This window comes from Chiroxiphia lanceolata, chromosome 2 (genome assembly GCF_009829145.1).
Source record: "Chiroxiphia lanceolata isolate bChiLan1 chromosome 2, bChiLan1.pri, whole genome shotgun sequence".
In the NCBI taxonomy this organism is placed as follows: Eukaryota; Metazoa; Chordata; class Aves; order Passeriformes; family Pipridae; genus Chiroxiphia; species Chiroxiphia lanceolata.
The window spans coordinates 50,964,651-50,980,465 of record NC_045638.1 but is presented as its reverse complement, the minus strand read 5'-3'; the positions used below and the strand labels follow the sequence as shown (position 1 = coordinate 50,980,465).

Below are 15,815 nucleotides of genomic sequence, written 5' to 3'. Positions count from 1 at the left end.
AAAACAATCCCCACAAAACTTCAGCTTAATATGACTGATTTCCCTATGTTCTCTCCTCACTTCACAGGGCATTTGAAATTACCCAGGGTACCCTACTAAAAGCAGCTCTACGTTAACTATTCAGAGGAAGCTTTTCTCTTTTCTTCTCCTTTGACTAGAGTGAAATCCTGAAGAGATGAGTTACATGAAGATAATTTGTCAGTAAGCCTGAAACCCAAATTGAAACGCACTTGACAGATGCATTTTGGAATAGTTTGGTTAGAACAAAATGGTTTTTGTTGAAAAACTCTACTGGACTCTCCCCCAAAAAACACACCTCCATGACAGAGTACAGTCAGTCAAAAGAGTAGCTGGACTGATGTTCAAGGCTCTTCTAAGACCTGGTTAAACTAATATGGTGACAGCTGAAGCCAGTGGTAGTCCAAGACTGTGTCCTCCAGAAAGCAGGGAATATATGAGTAACAAAAATGACGGAAACTACATGAGTGTCAAATGCCTGTAACCATTGCAAACCTTTTTTTTTTCTACAATTACTATGCCTGAGCAGCTAAAATCTGTACTCTCTAAGATAGTAGGAATGTAATAATTTACAAATATGCTTTTCGTGGTATTTCAAGAAATCTATTAAGGTTGAAGCAGTCCCAGTTTCTATAAAAGATTCATGGAAAAAGTTAAGACCAAAAAAAGAAAAACATACCAAGTTTGTTTGTAAGGCTCAGCAAATAATTTTTTATTTTGAGACTAACACAGGTGAAGCTTAACTTAATTGTCCTAGAGAACATCTGTTACTGTTTTCATAATACCCTTGAGATGCGGCAGCTGAATACCTAGAAGTCAAACCACTTAAAATAGTTGCATGCAGCTTATGCATATTGTGCAATTTTCCACACAGATGATCTCATAAATTTAATAAAAGGGAAGTATCACAAACTTAAAGTAGAATTATTTCAAGAATAAGCCCCCAAATGTATAGGTATCACATTTATTCTTCATTATTTCTGAGATACCCAAGATGCATATTTAATTATAATTCAGTTTTCACTTGTGTATTTCTGCCACAAAGAAGACAATTAAATCTGCTGAGACATAGGGAAAGAAAAACTTTTATTAGGACATACAGTGATTGCTTTAGCATACCTGTCCATTATGAACACAGCTAGATTTGGAGAATATAAACTGTATACTGTATGCATTGTTTCCTGAAGCAACCTTTATAAGGAAGTTTGTTCTACCATAGAGGAAGGCTCCATGTGGGATCCAACAGATGGGTTCCCACTACACATTTACAATGAACTAATGCTGAATTCAGTGAAGTTCTTACTCTGGTTGTTGCAATGCACCTCACTGGTGATCTGTATTCTTCTTCCATTTTGGTCAGAGCTATGATGGTTTCAGCAATAGCATTCTTTGTCACACGTGACCACGCTTCTGACAGATGACCCTGTTAAAGAGGAAACACAATTTATTATAGCTTTTATTAATATAAGAACAACTAAAATTGTAATTAGAGCTGCTAAAAACAACATTAGATTAAGATCTCAAGTTAGAACAGAAAAAGAGACAGTCAGGGATGACTTTGACAAATCAGGTCTTTTCATAGAATATTTCGGTTGGAAGGGACCTTAAAGACCATCTATTTCTAACTTCCCTGCCAGGGGTAAGGTAACAACCTTCCACTAGACCAGGTTGCTCAAAGCCCCACCCAACCTGGCCTTGATTTTTAAATCACAGATCTAGTAAAAATTAGCCCTTAAATACTCAAGTAACTGACTGAGGCAGTCTCTGAGCAGCTACTGGAATAAGTAACTTAGAATAGGTAGAGGGCATATGATTTGAAGAATGCAAGATCATATTCCTAAAGTGTCCCTCACCCCTCCTGGAGAAAGAAAGATGCAGAGCTGGAGCACTGGTAAGTGACTGTGAACACCACACAGATCACAGTGGGTTCCTAGAGAAATCAGGTTCACTTGCCTAGCTCAGCCATCCTGAATACTCTCCACAGTTTCTCTATTTGAAAGAAATAAAGAGGAGTACACAGGAAACATCAGGACTACAAGCACATTTTCCAAACTAACCTTTAACATTCTGAGCTTATGGCACTGATTCATACTCTTAAGTTTCTGATTCAGAGACTGCTATCTCCTTCAATTTTTATTGTAATTTGTAAATTTCTAAACCTCATGCTAAAGGTGACAAATAATTGAGGCTCACTGGACTCTGAAAAGGAAGGTATAATGACTAACTCAGATGTAGGTAATTATACATGGCAAATGTTGAGAAAGTTCTATGAAAAGAATCACATTTCTAACTTTTACGAAGAACGTAGTAAGATTGATGTCACTCTAATGATAATTAGCAGCTCTAAAAAGCTTCAAAGAAGGGTTTTCAAACAGAGACACGCTGTATTTGTAACTCTTATGAATTGTGCAATTCTGAAATCTTGTGGTCAGAATCAACAGCAGCAATTGCAGAGAACTCCAATCCATCTTCATAAACTTTGAGAAGGAACCTCCTTAATCTAAGCTCAGCGAATGGTTTAGAAAACAGGACTCCAAAGCTGAAGATACTGAAACACCTTTCAAAGAGTACTCACAGAAGCAAATCTGGGTCATTTAGAGCATCTTACTAAAGCAGGTACAGAATTAAGGAAAATAAAACACCCTCTCAACTAAATTCCTTTCCCCGTAACATAAACAAAATCTTTTTTTCTTTTACCAGTATTGTTTCTGGGAAATAGCTGATTCAACTTTCATCAATATTGCTGCAAAAAAACTTGTCTGAAGAAGATACAGCTATGGAAAATTTAAGCTCAGATGATTAAAGTAATAAGCAATTATAAATGTAGATTTCAGTCAAAGAAAGAAGTCAGTTTCAACCAGAAAATCCACACATGAAGTCTACATATTGTTACATGAAAACAACACTGTTATCTTACTCCACAGATACTTTTTACTTTTCTATTAGAGTTCTGAGTGCTCAAGATTTTTAAAAATTAGGTTTCTAAGTTAATAATGTAGACAATGGCCCACTGTTGCTTACCTCCTAAATTTCTGGTACAAGTGACTTATTTAAAAGCTTATTTTAAAACTAGATTTCTGTTTAGCAGAATGAGAACTCAACTGGCTACTGCTCCTAGCCTAGACTCTGTCCTCAAAACTATACTTTTCTTTTCTTGAGACCAATTCACATTTAGCAGCTCAACCCAATAATAACTATAACAGAAGGTAATGAAAAGATGTATCTTCATTATCAGAAATATTAGAATATCCTCCACACATTTAAAGGATAGAAACTCACTGCTGCCATGTCTTTGATGAGTTTAATGATGATCTCTGAAATCTGTGTAGGTGTTGAACCCTTCATCCACCAATGACTTTCACCTCGACGAATGTAGCTGCAAAGGACATACAGTAATAGATGAAGTAAACTCAAGTAATTAGTTACTATTTGTCGAAATCCAGGACAAAGAAATAAGTGTACATATTCAGCACATAGTAGGTTGTGGTTTGTTTTTTATAAAATTGAACTCACGACTAACATGACATAGGGCCAAAATGTTATACAGTTTTTCCCATTATAAACAAAGATTATAAAGACAACAACTGACTTCAAAGAAGGTGCCTTTAGCTTGAGAATATATACAGAATTTTAAACAAACCTGGAATTGAAGATCATTGGAAGTGTGACTGTAGTAACTCCTTTGCCTGCAGTAGTGCCAGCTGTCCCTGTGATAGTAGTTCCTTTGGCTTTTAGCTGTACAGTGAGAGCTTTGGCAATGCATCCCAAAAACATGTCCAAGATACCTAGTTTATTCCAATCTCCTTTTTCTGTTGAATGAATGATATCACTTATATCTGCTGGTGGAAGAGACTTCACTCCTATAATACTAGCCAGGCGACTAGGGGTTACCTCAGGCAAAACTCGTCTCAGTAGTGATGTTACCTGGAAAAGAAAGATCAGAACACAACAATTCTTACCAAGACAGCTGGAGTTTTCAAGCAAAATCAAATAAAGTCTTTCTCCTTCACAAGCTATTTCAGTAAGAAGGACTGAATCTAATTTCTGTACTTAATTACTACTGTAAGAAATTCTGCAATGCTTTTACCTTGCAGGAACTTAGAATCCACCTAGAGAAGGAACAGCAGCTTACAACAAGATAGTGCATTACGGTAAATGTGTTTATATAGTTACATTGTATTATGTGCATATAACTATACACATGCTCAGACAGACAACACCCAAATTCAGAAAGAAACAGATATTAAAATTCTGCTTGAGGATACCAAGAGTAGAAATGAACTGCCTAGTTCCACATTACTACACTTACATGCTAAGGACACATGCTAAGGACTCATGCCAGTTCAATAACAGACACTGGTAATTAAAAACCTCTCATCTTACCTACACAGGCTATATGAGCATTATATATACAAAATATGAAATACTCAAAACCCACTGGATACTTAGATCCTGTCCATTTGACAGACATTTTTACCATCCTCTACTTATTCAAGGTCTAATCTTAGCCAGTGCAGCCTTGCTTCATCTGTTACGATGATTTAGCAAAACAGTCATTGGTCATTCCACAATTCTAGCTGTCACTGTACCTTAAGGTCAAACACAATATTAAAACTATTGCCTCCTCAAATCATGCAAATATTTACCAACATTTGGAGCGTATGAAACATATATAAAGTGGGGCAATTATGTAACTCTCTCATACCCTTTTCCCCAATGAAGTGGCATGAGATCTTACCTCACACCTTCACACCTGAAAACTTTACTGCTTTTTGTACAGAGCTCCTATTTGCAATAAATAAACACACCAGCTTTTAAACTTCATACATTTGAAAAATCAAAAATTAACAGCTCTGATATATAAAAGGAGCACCTCTGGTTCTTGCAATTATATACAATAATTGTAGACAAAGTTGTCCTTTATAAATAGATAAATGCGATACATGAACTTTAAGTCTTTTTTTTGGAATATACTACAGAAGACAGGTAAAAATTTAAGTAGTACCACAGTCATAAGACAGTGCAAACTTTAGAATCTGAACTTTCATCTTAAAAAAAAAGAATTCTTAGTCATTGCAGCAGAAAGAAAATTTCTGACAAACCAAACATACATACCTAAACATGGAAGAAACTGTTTTAAACATGATCAACTGGGCTACTGTGAAGTAAGATTCACTGAATACTGTGAAGTTCAGATTGACTGAAGAATCCTTTGCAACAGCACTCCCAAACAAAAGATGCATGCTTATGTAAAGATCCCACCCATTAGGACATACAAAATTACTAACTGCTCTTGTGCATCCTACTCAATTTCAGGAACAACCCCTGCCAAGCAAACCACATGTCCTTTTGATGTATGGTTTGAAAAAGCACTTTACCCTGCCCTATTCAAAATCCTTCAGAATAAGGACAAGAAAGGTGAAGGGCAATATTACTTCAAGACATTTCAGTTTGCTGCGTTAGGTTCATGATGACTTAATTAAGCAATTTTGGGTTCTTACACCTCAGTTCTACCTCCTGGAGACAAAGCATTACAAACTTGCTCAAAAGCGACTTTGTTTTAATTTCATAACTGTAGCCTTCATTGTCTTCAGCACTGTTTGTGCTTCCTACAAATAGTTTCATAGAGTCAAATTGTGGTGGTGCTGGAGTATATATGTATTTATATATCAAACACATAAAACTTTTTAACCCCATTCAAAAACTGGAAAACCAACCTAAAACCTGACACTTAAATTCCAAAAGGAAATTCTGTATTTATTTTTTTTACATATTCAGAAATTTTTACTAGTCCTCTCCTCATTATTGTGGTAACAAAATGAGTTGCGTTATTTTCAGTTATTCCCTATGTGGAATATTTAATAAAAAGAATAAGTTCAAGTACACATTATAATATCGCGCACACAATTTTAGGATTCTAAAGACATTTTTCCAGGAATACCAAGATAAACAAGGAGCAGTTGGCACTCACCTGTCTCTGCACTCTGGGGGAAGCAGTGTGTAGCAATGAGAAGAGATCCTGCAGCAGAGTCAGCTGCTGAGCCAGGTACTGCCGGCCCACGTTGGAGCCGCTCAGTGCCAGAACCATGGAGAGCAGCTCAAAGCAATAGGCGTCAGAAGAGGCATCTTCATCGTTGGGCTGTGAGTTGGCATTCTCCTTGCTGGAGATGGCGTGCTCCCATTCTTCACGGACACGCGTTGCTTCCATTCGGATGGCCTGGACTATATGGGCACACACCTATCCAAACAGAATCCAAAGACATAATAACTCTAAAAACTTTTAGAAAGTGAAAGTGATTGTGTTTGAGGCACCTTCACAACTATAGTTAAAATGGAAAACCTGTGAAATTTTGCCTGTGCTTAAATTACTTTTTAACATAAATTCAAATGAAGAAGAAAATTTGCATTTAAGCATAAAGCAAAGACCAGATAAAATTCTTCAGAATTAAGATTTAGATTTAATACTGAATTCGCTCATTTTCATTCTGGCAAATTTAATTGAAATTATTTTCTTTTTATTTTAGTTCCTGCCTTTTAGTTTATTTTTTACCTAGAATTCAGGCTAAAAAACCCACCAAAAAACCCACATAAAAAATTCCTATAAAATACATTTACTCAATACCCCCAAAAGAAAAGGACTTATTAAAATACTTAAGTCTCTTGATTTGTTTATTACTCAGGAAGCTTAAAAACTGTAGAAATAATGTTTTCATTTTACCACTAGCATGTTAAAAATAATTTTTAAGAGATTTTAAAGTTTGCTCAGTGACAAAAGAGTAGATTCTGCTTAACTTACTAACCTAACAAATTTCAAAATTAATTAATAGCTCTTTTATTATTGTGAAAATCTTTATGGCAATGTTTGTCTTATTATAGGTATAATAAAGATAATATAAAAGATACTTATTTGATATATTTAAAAAAATTAAGTATTCCAAAGAAAATATACTCTAACTACTGCTTTATGTTAGAAAAAAAACCAGACAAGCAAAAAATAAACCCCCAACCCCAAAATTTCACTGATTACAAAAAAGAGCAATTTAAGAATGTATGCACTGGTTATCTTTTTAGGATTAAATTTTATCAAATCTAAGTATTTTCTGATGATAGAGATGGGGAGAAAACATGTATAAACTAAGCATCTAAACTCTTGTCACTGAACCTCACCTTGTGAAGGTCTACTACTATGCTATTATTACTGGCAAATATGAGGAAGTACCATTTACAACTCAATTCTAAAACTTTTGGAATTGAGTCTAATAGGGTAAGAGGTTTTATCCAATTAAAATGAATTTTCTCAGTGTTAATTTCTGCAGATTTTACATATAGAATAAACACACATACTATTTAAAATATAACCCAAAATTTGTTCATAAAGAACAGAAGAATTGGAAGTACCAAATAAATGGTTCTATATTCCCTGAAAATGAGCATATTTATTAAAAGGCACAAATATTTAATCCTCAAATAATTTCAAAATGAACAAACCTGTTTCTGCAAATTTGTCAGCTTGCTCCGGCTGAATATGATCCCTACCATGTGCTCCTTCAGATCTGCATCTGATGTTGCCTTCATAAAAAGCATATTTAATCAGATCAAAAGTTTCAAGAACATTTCATAATTACTGTAGCAATTAACATGGAATGTATCAACAAACTGTGTTTTAAAAGTTTGAGCTTTTTGTTACAGAGAAATAAGATATGTAAGCAAGATCAATTTAACTATGATTAATAAATACCTCTTCAAGAGGAATTTGAGCATGAAATGAAAAAAATAATAAGCAAAACAAGTGGAGTATAATTATCTGAGATTCAACCCCTTCATGTAGGTTAATACAATCAGTGATTAAGTCTTTGTAAAGCACCGCACAGAATATATCTTTCAGTTTGTATGTTTCATAATAAAAGAAACAGGGAACACACAACCAAGTTATCACACAGTTAGTGTGAGAAAAATACACTTTTACAATTGTATAATCCAGTCGTAGAACTTATTGCCACAGGTACTGGGTAGATCAAAATTATCTATCTTCTGAAAAAGGAAATTACTTTCATTAAGGGCAGTCCAATTTTGGCTATTAAACAGGACAGTCCATATACAGTAACCCTTCAGGAACACTTCTTAAACTAATCCTTGCTGGAAGACAGAGAAGTATAGCAGGTGAAAGGATAGTAGTGCGGTTTCCTCATATTTTTTTTCTAAAGATCAACAGAGCCCCTCTTGAGGCACAAGATAATAGGCAAGGACTTTCAGGTTGACCACTACTACAGGTGTTAAGTACTTCTGTAATTGCAGGCAAAATTTGTGCCACCATTATTATGATGTTTGCATTAAATGCATATCCCTCAATTATAATTTATTCATGAAAAGATCCATTATAACTTTTTAAAAATAAGCAATTGTGGCATTTTACTTCTGTTTTGATCTAAAAATTACGCATGAGAAATGGGATAAAGAGTGAAAATCATCCTGGATCATTTTTTCAGCAAAGTATTATTGATAGAACACAAATAAATACATTGTGTACTTTTTCTTCTCCTTCTGGGGAAGACAATAATGCTTTTTCTTCTTGTTCTGGGGTTGGCTCAGCATCTCCGGAGATGAGTTTTCCAAATACCTGGAGGAAAGACAATGACAATTAGCATATCTCAAAGATAAACCGATGCAGCTGTGGCATTTTACATTAAAACATAAAGCATTGAAAATCTACAATATGTAGTAACTTTCACTGTATAATGCATCATTAAAATCCCACCTGGGATGTTATAAGTCGGAATACTCGCAGCGTCTCAGATTCACAGTTTCTTTGTTGAGCGACACTTGCAGAAATCTGGCCTGCTATTTTAATGCTTTCACCATCTTTCCATCCAAGAATTTTCACTTGTCGAACTCTCAGTGTGTTCTCTGGACCCTTCAATTCAATTTTGATGATGTGATTGTCACCTCCAGGAAGTTCACTTGTTACCCAGCCAATATGTCTTGAATCCAAGTCTACCTATTAAAGAGGAATATAAAGATGGGAACTGATGTTATGTCAAACAAAAAGTCACCTACCTTTAAAACAAACCCATCCTGTATCACTGCAACAAATACAATGCTTGCAATGAAATTTTCATCCTGAGCAGTAAGACTTCTAATTATAAAAATATTCAACCTTTTGAATTCAGATTAAAAAAAAAGTCTCAAACTTAAAAAAAATTATATAAAGCTAATTAGAAAGAGTGGCCAACCTATACCTTTTATCCTCAAAACAAGAGTTCACATATTAAAAAAACTCAACTCTTAGAACTAGTATTTGCTCACTACTTTAATTAAGAAAGAAAAAAAAAGCCACCATAATTTAACTGAAAATACAACACACAATTTTCAGTAGTTATTTCATCCCTATTCACACAAACCCTTGCCAGAGAAATTGTACCTCTGTGAAAGTCAATGTCTGCTATCCTTATCAAGACATGCAAGACTTAAGAATTGTAAAAAAGAGAGACGAACTGTAACAAATTAAGCTTGTTTTAAAATACATATTGTTTTAAAAAATGAACATCAATAACGCTATAAGAATCATATATTTCATATATGATGAAATATATGCAATTGTTACTACCGGAAGTCAGAGTAAAAGCTTGATCAATATTCAGTATCCATGACTGAATTCTATCATTATTAAATGCAGTATTTTCCAAGAATTATTTTGATGCCTGATATTTGTAAACTAATTGATCTACCAGAAGAAGTGGAAACTATTTGCTTAGAAAAATCTCTGCTATGTGCAGCCAAAAATGACAGCAGTTTTCCTATGCCAGCTGTTAAAATGTTTACCTGCTTTATTCTGCAGAGATCTTCTACTGCCTTGCCAGTTAGGAAGGTCATTGAAGTCACTTTGTTCTACAACAGACAACCAAAATAAGAATGAAACACTTCAACTGAGGACAGTTCTAATCAATCCTGTATTAAGAGAGTATGTAATAAAAGAGAGAAGTCGTTTCATTCCCCCACCAAAAATTTAAAAGTGATAAAAACCAAGGAGAAAGAATTGCAAAGCAGACCTCTCAAAAAAAAAAAAGAAAACCAAAAAACTACTCTTTATATTAAGAGCTGTAGTTGAAATACAGATATATTTGTAACATTACTGTACAGATCAGTAAAAAAAAATGCAGAAAGTCTAGAAAATAGTTAGGATTTTACAAAAGCTCCTTATTTCAATGCTTATTTCAATGAGCAAGAAAAGTAACTTAAAATTATTAAATGCTTGAATATGCATCTGACACTGAAGACGCCAATTAATTAAGTTTTCCAGTTTCAAGTTCACGCAACTGCAAACTCAGACAGACTGCAAAATCAGACAGATCATAACAGTTACTGCTTTAAAAATTAAAGGATTTAGAAACTACTTTGAAATGTGAGCTTATGAATTAGAATTACCAACTGAACTTGACAAAGATAACAGTGGTTCTTGATTGATGAATACATACAACTTGGACTTCAACAACAGACATTTAATTTAATTTTCCTCTTACCCCAAGATCTCTGGAATTGTCTACATGAACACAAACATAACGTGCATTGATTCCTTTTACGCAGTTAATTGTGATGTTTTTAGTTTTGTTTTTGTCCTCATCTCCTGATTCCCAGAATGTTTCTGTAGACCCATCCGTTAAACTACCAATCATGGCAGGTCGGCTTGATGTTTTAATGTCAACAATGCTGGTTAGGTCTTTTAGACAAACCACTATACACAGTTCCTGTGAAAACACATGAAAATACTTAGAACAGCTGAAAGTAAGGCCAGATACAGGCATTATTTACAATTTTTAAAACCATACAGACATTTCTGTTCTGAGGAATATGCTCTCCAAGAAATTTGTCATTTATTAGTTTAAGTTATTTAGTCCTTTAAATCAAGGGAAATATTAATAGCTAAGAGCTGAATATATTAGCAAATGCCTAAATGTATTAATAGATGGAAGAAAACAATTTAAAGATATTAACCAGATGTATTGATTTGTGCTCCTTGGAATAACAGAAGAAAAAATATATAAGCAAATACGAACTGAAAGTAGACAGCATTTAAAAAATTACCGAAATCAATGACACAAACAGACTACAAGACACTCCCCAAACACTTCACTTATAAATCAGCACTCAAAACCACTGCTCCAAAATTTAGGTTTGAGTGATACACAGGTTAAGGGTCATTATTTCAATCTCTAAAGCTAAACATGAGAACAGAAATATCAGCAACAAGATTCCAAACTGAGATACATTCAAGGAAATATGACATTGCAATAAGCAATTTTTAATTCAAACAGAATCATCACACGAAGTACATGCTCTTCATAAATGATCTCTGCTTCTGAGAGGGAGGTGTAATACTTGCCTGATTCATGACTTCAAAACCAGACTGAACGCTGATACTAAAACTCTCTTCACTATCTCCATCATCAGATTTAGACAAAATATTGTTGATATGATGAAAAACATTGCTCTGGTGCAGGAACTGGTGATCAGATTGTTTGAATTTGAGACTCCAGCACCTGCAAACACATTTAGTGGACTTTAAAATTATGAATATTGTTCAAAGACATAACCTACCAGTGAAACTATTAATTACATTTTTGCTTCTCAAAATATTTTCTATAAACCTTTAACTTCAAATTTTGCAGGACCTTAAGTTTTTCTACGCATCATTTGAGGTAGGCAGGAATAAACTTTTCTTAGAATTTTAATAGTAAATGCAACCATTACTATTCATTTTTTGTCTTTGAGACATGATAGACAGAAAAAATTTCAAACAGTTTAAAGATACTATTCAGGTGGCAGATTTTTGAGCAAAAGGCATTACGCTACCATGCACATACACACAGATACTACCATGTTATTCAGTAATATGTTTTCTTTTTCACAGTGGACACCATACAGAATTCAAGAGCAAATACATTTCTCTACATGTCTTTTATACTATTATTTATATGTATAAACACATACATGTGTCTTCTACGTATACGTTTCCTAATGGTAAGGATAGATACGCTCCTTTTTGCATAAGCTTTCTATCTACCATGCAAAATCTTTTTTTCTATAATGCTACAATATTTCCAGCCTTTTAAGAATTTTCTTGAATTTGTGCTTACCTTAAGGCCATTTGCTGTAATGCACTACCACTGGGAAGAGACATCATAAGATCAGAGATTGTCTGAAGAAGGCGATGAAAAGTGTGCGGTAAGGGGTGAGCTGCTTCGCCGGCAATCACTATATCTGACAGAGGATGCTCACATACTCTTGTGTCTTTTTCCTAAGATGTGAAGTAATTTTTTATGTTATTACCAGACTTTTCAAGAAAAAAAAAGGTGAAGTAAATAAAAACATTTATGCTATTTGGTTTAAGAGTAACTGCAACAATCCTGTAATGAAGATGAACTTAGAGCAGTTCCTGTCAGAGAATTTTTACAATAAGTTATACATGAACCTCAAACAGAGAATTTGGGAAGGATACTGTATGCTACCACTTACTTCTTATGATTTAAAGATGTGAAATATTACACTGTAATAATCTGAGAAACTAGAAAAAAATAACATATTCCAGCTGTTAAAAACAACTTTTTTGAGCAGCAAAACCCAGCCATAACAAACACTTATTCTTTTATATAAAGGTTCTTATTTTGGAGGCTGACCAGCATAAGGACCAGTGGGACCACACTTCCCTCACTCTAGCAGTGCTTTTGGTGTAGCAGTTGAAACTACTACAAGGCAGAAAACTGCTGGAGCGAAACCGAGAAACAACATTCAAAATACAATACACAGAGCTATTGCAAATCAGATATAATGTATACATACAAGAATTTGGCAGACTTGAATATAGGTAAATAGAATTATAAATCTGCATTTTGATAAGCTAACAGAGAAAAGCTGATATCCCACATGAAATTTAGGCCAAGATTATAGTTGTTTTGTAAACAATTATAGCAGTGTACCAGGTTACAATGTTGAAAAGGCTAATTTCAGAACATCTCATTTCAAAACTGGATTAGACTTGAAGTGATAAAGATAACCCTGACTTACTAATAGTACTAGCATGATTTCTTTTGAGCTATTCTTTGAGGACATGGTAATGTTTTAAATCAGAGCTAAGTTTAGAAGAGATTGTATGATACCTTTTGGAAGCGTGGTATGTTAAGACTATACTATTTTACATAACTAACTATAGATTTTCCTTAAATCACTACATTAACTATGTTCAGTGTACATAGAATTATGTATATATATAATTATTTATATATATACACACATGTATAAAGAATTATGCAAATTAACGATACATTTTCATTATTAACTACGGACTTTTCTTAGAGCACTGAAAGACAGAGTAGACCAAACCACAAAGCTTCTCTGAAAAATATTTTCTCTTTTCTTTCCTCTCATTGTGGGGCAAAGGAAAAATAAAATGCAACCTGTACATTTTTTTGTTACTGTATTAACAACATGCTTGTGCTTTTTTTTCTTTTTTATTTCCCATAACAGTAATGCATTAAGACTATGCAATTTTTTTTTTTTATCAGCACAAAAAATCTGATGATTTAGAAGAAAAATTAATTTATCTATGTCTACAAAATGAGTTTAATTACAATTTAAGCTTCTGTTTCACAGAGAGAGGATTAAGGAATTTTTTTTTCCCCACATAAAAATATTTCTAATTTGCCTACAAAATCAACAGATAGGAAAGGAATGCTGAACGTTACTTACTTGTTCTGCATTTTCTTTATTTGACTTATTTTCTTCATCCTCTTCTTCTTCTGGCTCTACAGGTGCAGGAGTCAGGGAAGCCACAAAATGCCATAAAATATCATGAAGAGAAGTAGTTTGAATGACATTACAAAGAAGCCAGTTGAAAGCCTAAAATAAATTACATACAAGGCGTTATCAATTGGTTAAGCAAACCTACTGAAGTAAAACCATTTCTTAAACCATTTCTGTATGAAGGTGCACTGATGCTTTTGGACAGGCAAATAATAATGCAAAAGTCTTCAAGTAAGACACATTGCTCTGTAGCTGTAACAGTTTACTAAAATGACAACTATATTACAGGGGACATAGCATAATCTTAAAAAAAAGTTCCAAGACAGAATTTACAACCATCTTATTTTAATCATACAAGGTCCATTAGTACATTAATACCTCCATGGCAAAGACTCGGCAAGCAGATTTCCGTAAGGCTTGTTTCATTGCTATTTCAAGTCCTTCCAGATCATGATGCTGGATTACAAATGCCAGTACTGGCCACTGGAAATTTCTCTCTCCTTTGGAAAGAGAGCTGTGGGCGGAGATTAACCGAGAAAGTTCAGGAGATGGATGTCTCAGGAGAGAGGACCCCACTTCTATTCAAAAGCATAAAAATATACACACATTAGATTCTTTGCACATTTCAATTTTATAGTCACAGTAAAAAAGAAAAGCAATAAAGCACTTTTAGAATTGATGTGTTTTTTCCATGAGAAAATTGCATTAAAAAAAGCAATGTGGAAAAATGGTGCTTCAAATGAGAAACAAAATACCACCTTCACTTTTAAATCAAGCACAAAAGATTCACCATAAATTTCAAAATCAGTAATTCCTGAGCTGATTTTAGGCTAATGCTGTGCCAACTAACAAAGAGCTAATGTTTATTAATAACTAGAAATAAAAGCCACTACATGTATTTATTTAAAAAATACATTTGTCTACAGTTTCCAAGAAGAACTGCAAATACTTGAATAATTTTTCCCTGCTTCTGATGTCTGTGCTCTTACCTGCATCTCCACTGTTGACTCGTCTCCTAGGGATTGCCTTTACACGTGCTGGCAAAATTGAGTGCTGTTTGTCATATTCTGATGCAACAACTGAATATGATCTTTGAAAGACTGTGCGCTTTGCAAGATCTGTATCTGTTATTGGACTGGTTTCCAAACTACAAAGAAATAAGTGATACACTCATTAACAAATATATAGAGTATCATCTGAATTACACATAAATATTAAATAAAGATACATGCATTTCATAATGACAATGCTATACTGCGTGAAAGTTTGTCTTATGCACCTAATAACTGTTTAAATGCTGAAAAAGAAGGAATATGTATTAGAATTACACATGGTGAAAAAGCATGCAAGTGCTTTATAAACAAATGTAATGATGTACATGGTAGATTCCAAGAATTTAGGTATTTTTTGTTAGAGAGATACAAACACACAGATCATGCCTGAATTGAAGTTTCAGACCCAACTTGTCCTGAGAATGCACATGAAAACATCTATGGAGTGAATTTTTAATATGCAAGCCAACTGAAATTTAGAACTTTATGTGAAGTATATAGTTTCTAACATCACTAGCCTTAAAGTCAATTTTCAATTGCTATGGCTATACCTCTGACATGTTTTACTCCTTACCTTCCATGGACTTCTTACAGTCTGCAGAAGAACTCCCAGCTTATGCTGTCCCTATAGGCCTCAGGAGACCATGGTGTCCACAGTTTTAATAAAGGAATATACCAATACGAAGCACTCTTAAGGAGTTTTGTTAGAAAAGTTCTATTTCTGAAAAGACTACATTGTAGATTGTAGTATTCCAATAAACTGTTTTTGCAGTCAGTATAAAATATAACAGATTGAAATAAAAACAGATTAAAAGCAAGTCTTCTCTTCATTACATCCTCACTATAATATGAGGAATCACTGACATCTGAAAACACTAAGCATCTAAGTTGATTCTAGACTATTAGTAACAGTAAGAGCCTTTTTTAGCCTAGCAAAACAAAAATTTCTGT

General features: G+C 33.9%; 1 protein-coding gene across 13 annotated transcripts in view; it reads right to left on the bottom strand.

Moving 5' to 3' along the window:
- Positions 1–15,815, bottom strand: part of MYCBP2 (MYC binding protein 2) — a 180,083-nt gene that overhangs the window by 11,964 nt on the left and 152,304 nt on the right. For 12 of the 13 annotated variants that reach the window (XM_032677746.1, XM_032677745.1, XM_032677732.1 and 9 more), the window contains 14 exons: positions 14,802–14,959; positions 14,191–14,390; positions 13,759–13,908; positions 12,150–12,310; positions 11,396–11,552; positions 10,536–10,760; positions 9,838–9,903; positions 8,774–9,013; positions 8,537–8,635; positions 7,507–7,587; positions 5,990–6,256; positions 3,659–3,942; positions 3,298–3,394; positions 1,322–1,441 (listed from right to left, as the gene is read on the bottom strand). In XM_032677746.1, coding sequence (XP_032533637.1) covers positions 1,322–1,441; positions 3,298–3,394; positions 3,659–3,942; positions 5,990–6,256; positions 7,507–7,587; positions 8,537–8,635; positions 8,774–9,013; positions 9,838–9,903; positions 10,536–10,760; positions 11,396–11,552; positions 12,150–12,310; positions 13,759–13,908; positions 14,191–14,390; positions 14,802–14,959 — 2,305 coding nt within the window. The remainder of the gene's footprint in view (positions 1–1,321; positions 1,442–3,297; positions 3,395–3,658; positions 3,943–5,989; positions 6,257–7,506; positions 7,588–8,536; positions 8,636–8,773; positions 9,014–9,837; positions 9,904–10,535; positions 10,761–11,395; positions 11,553–12,149; positions 12,311–13,758; positions 13,909–14,190; positions 14,391–14,801; positions 14,960–15,815) is intronic. The other variant, XM_032677725.1, reaches the window with a different exon arrangement.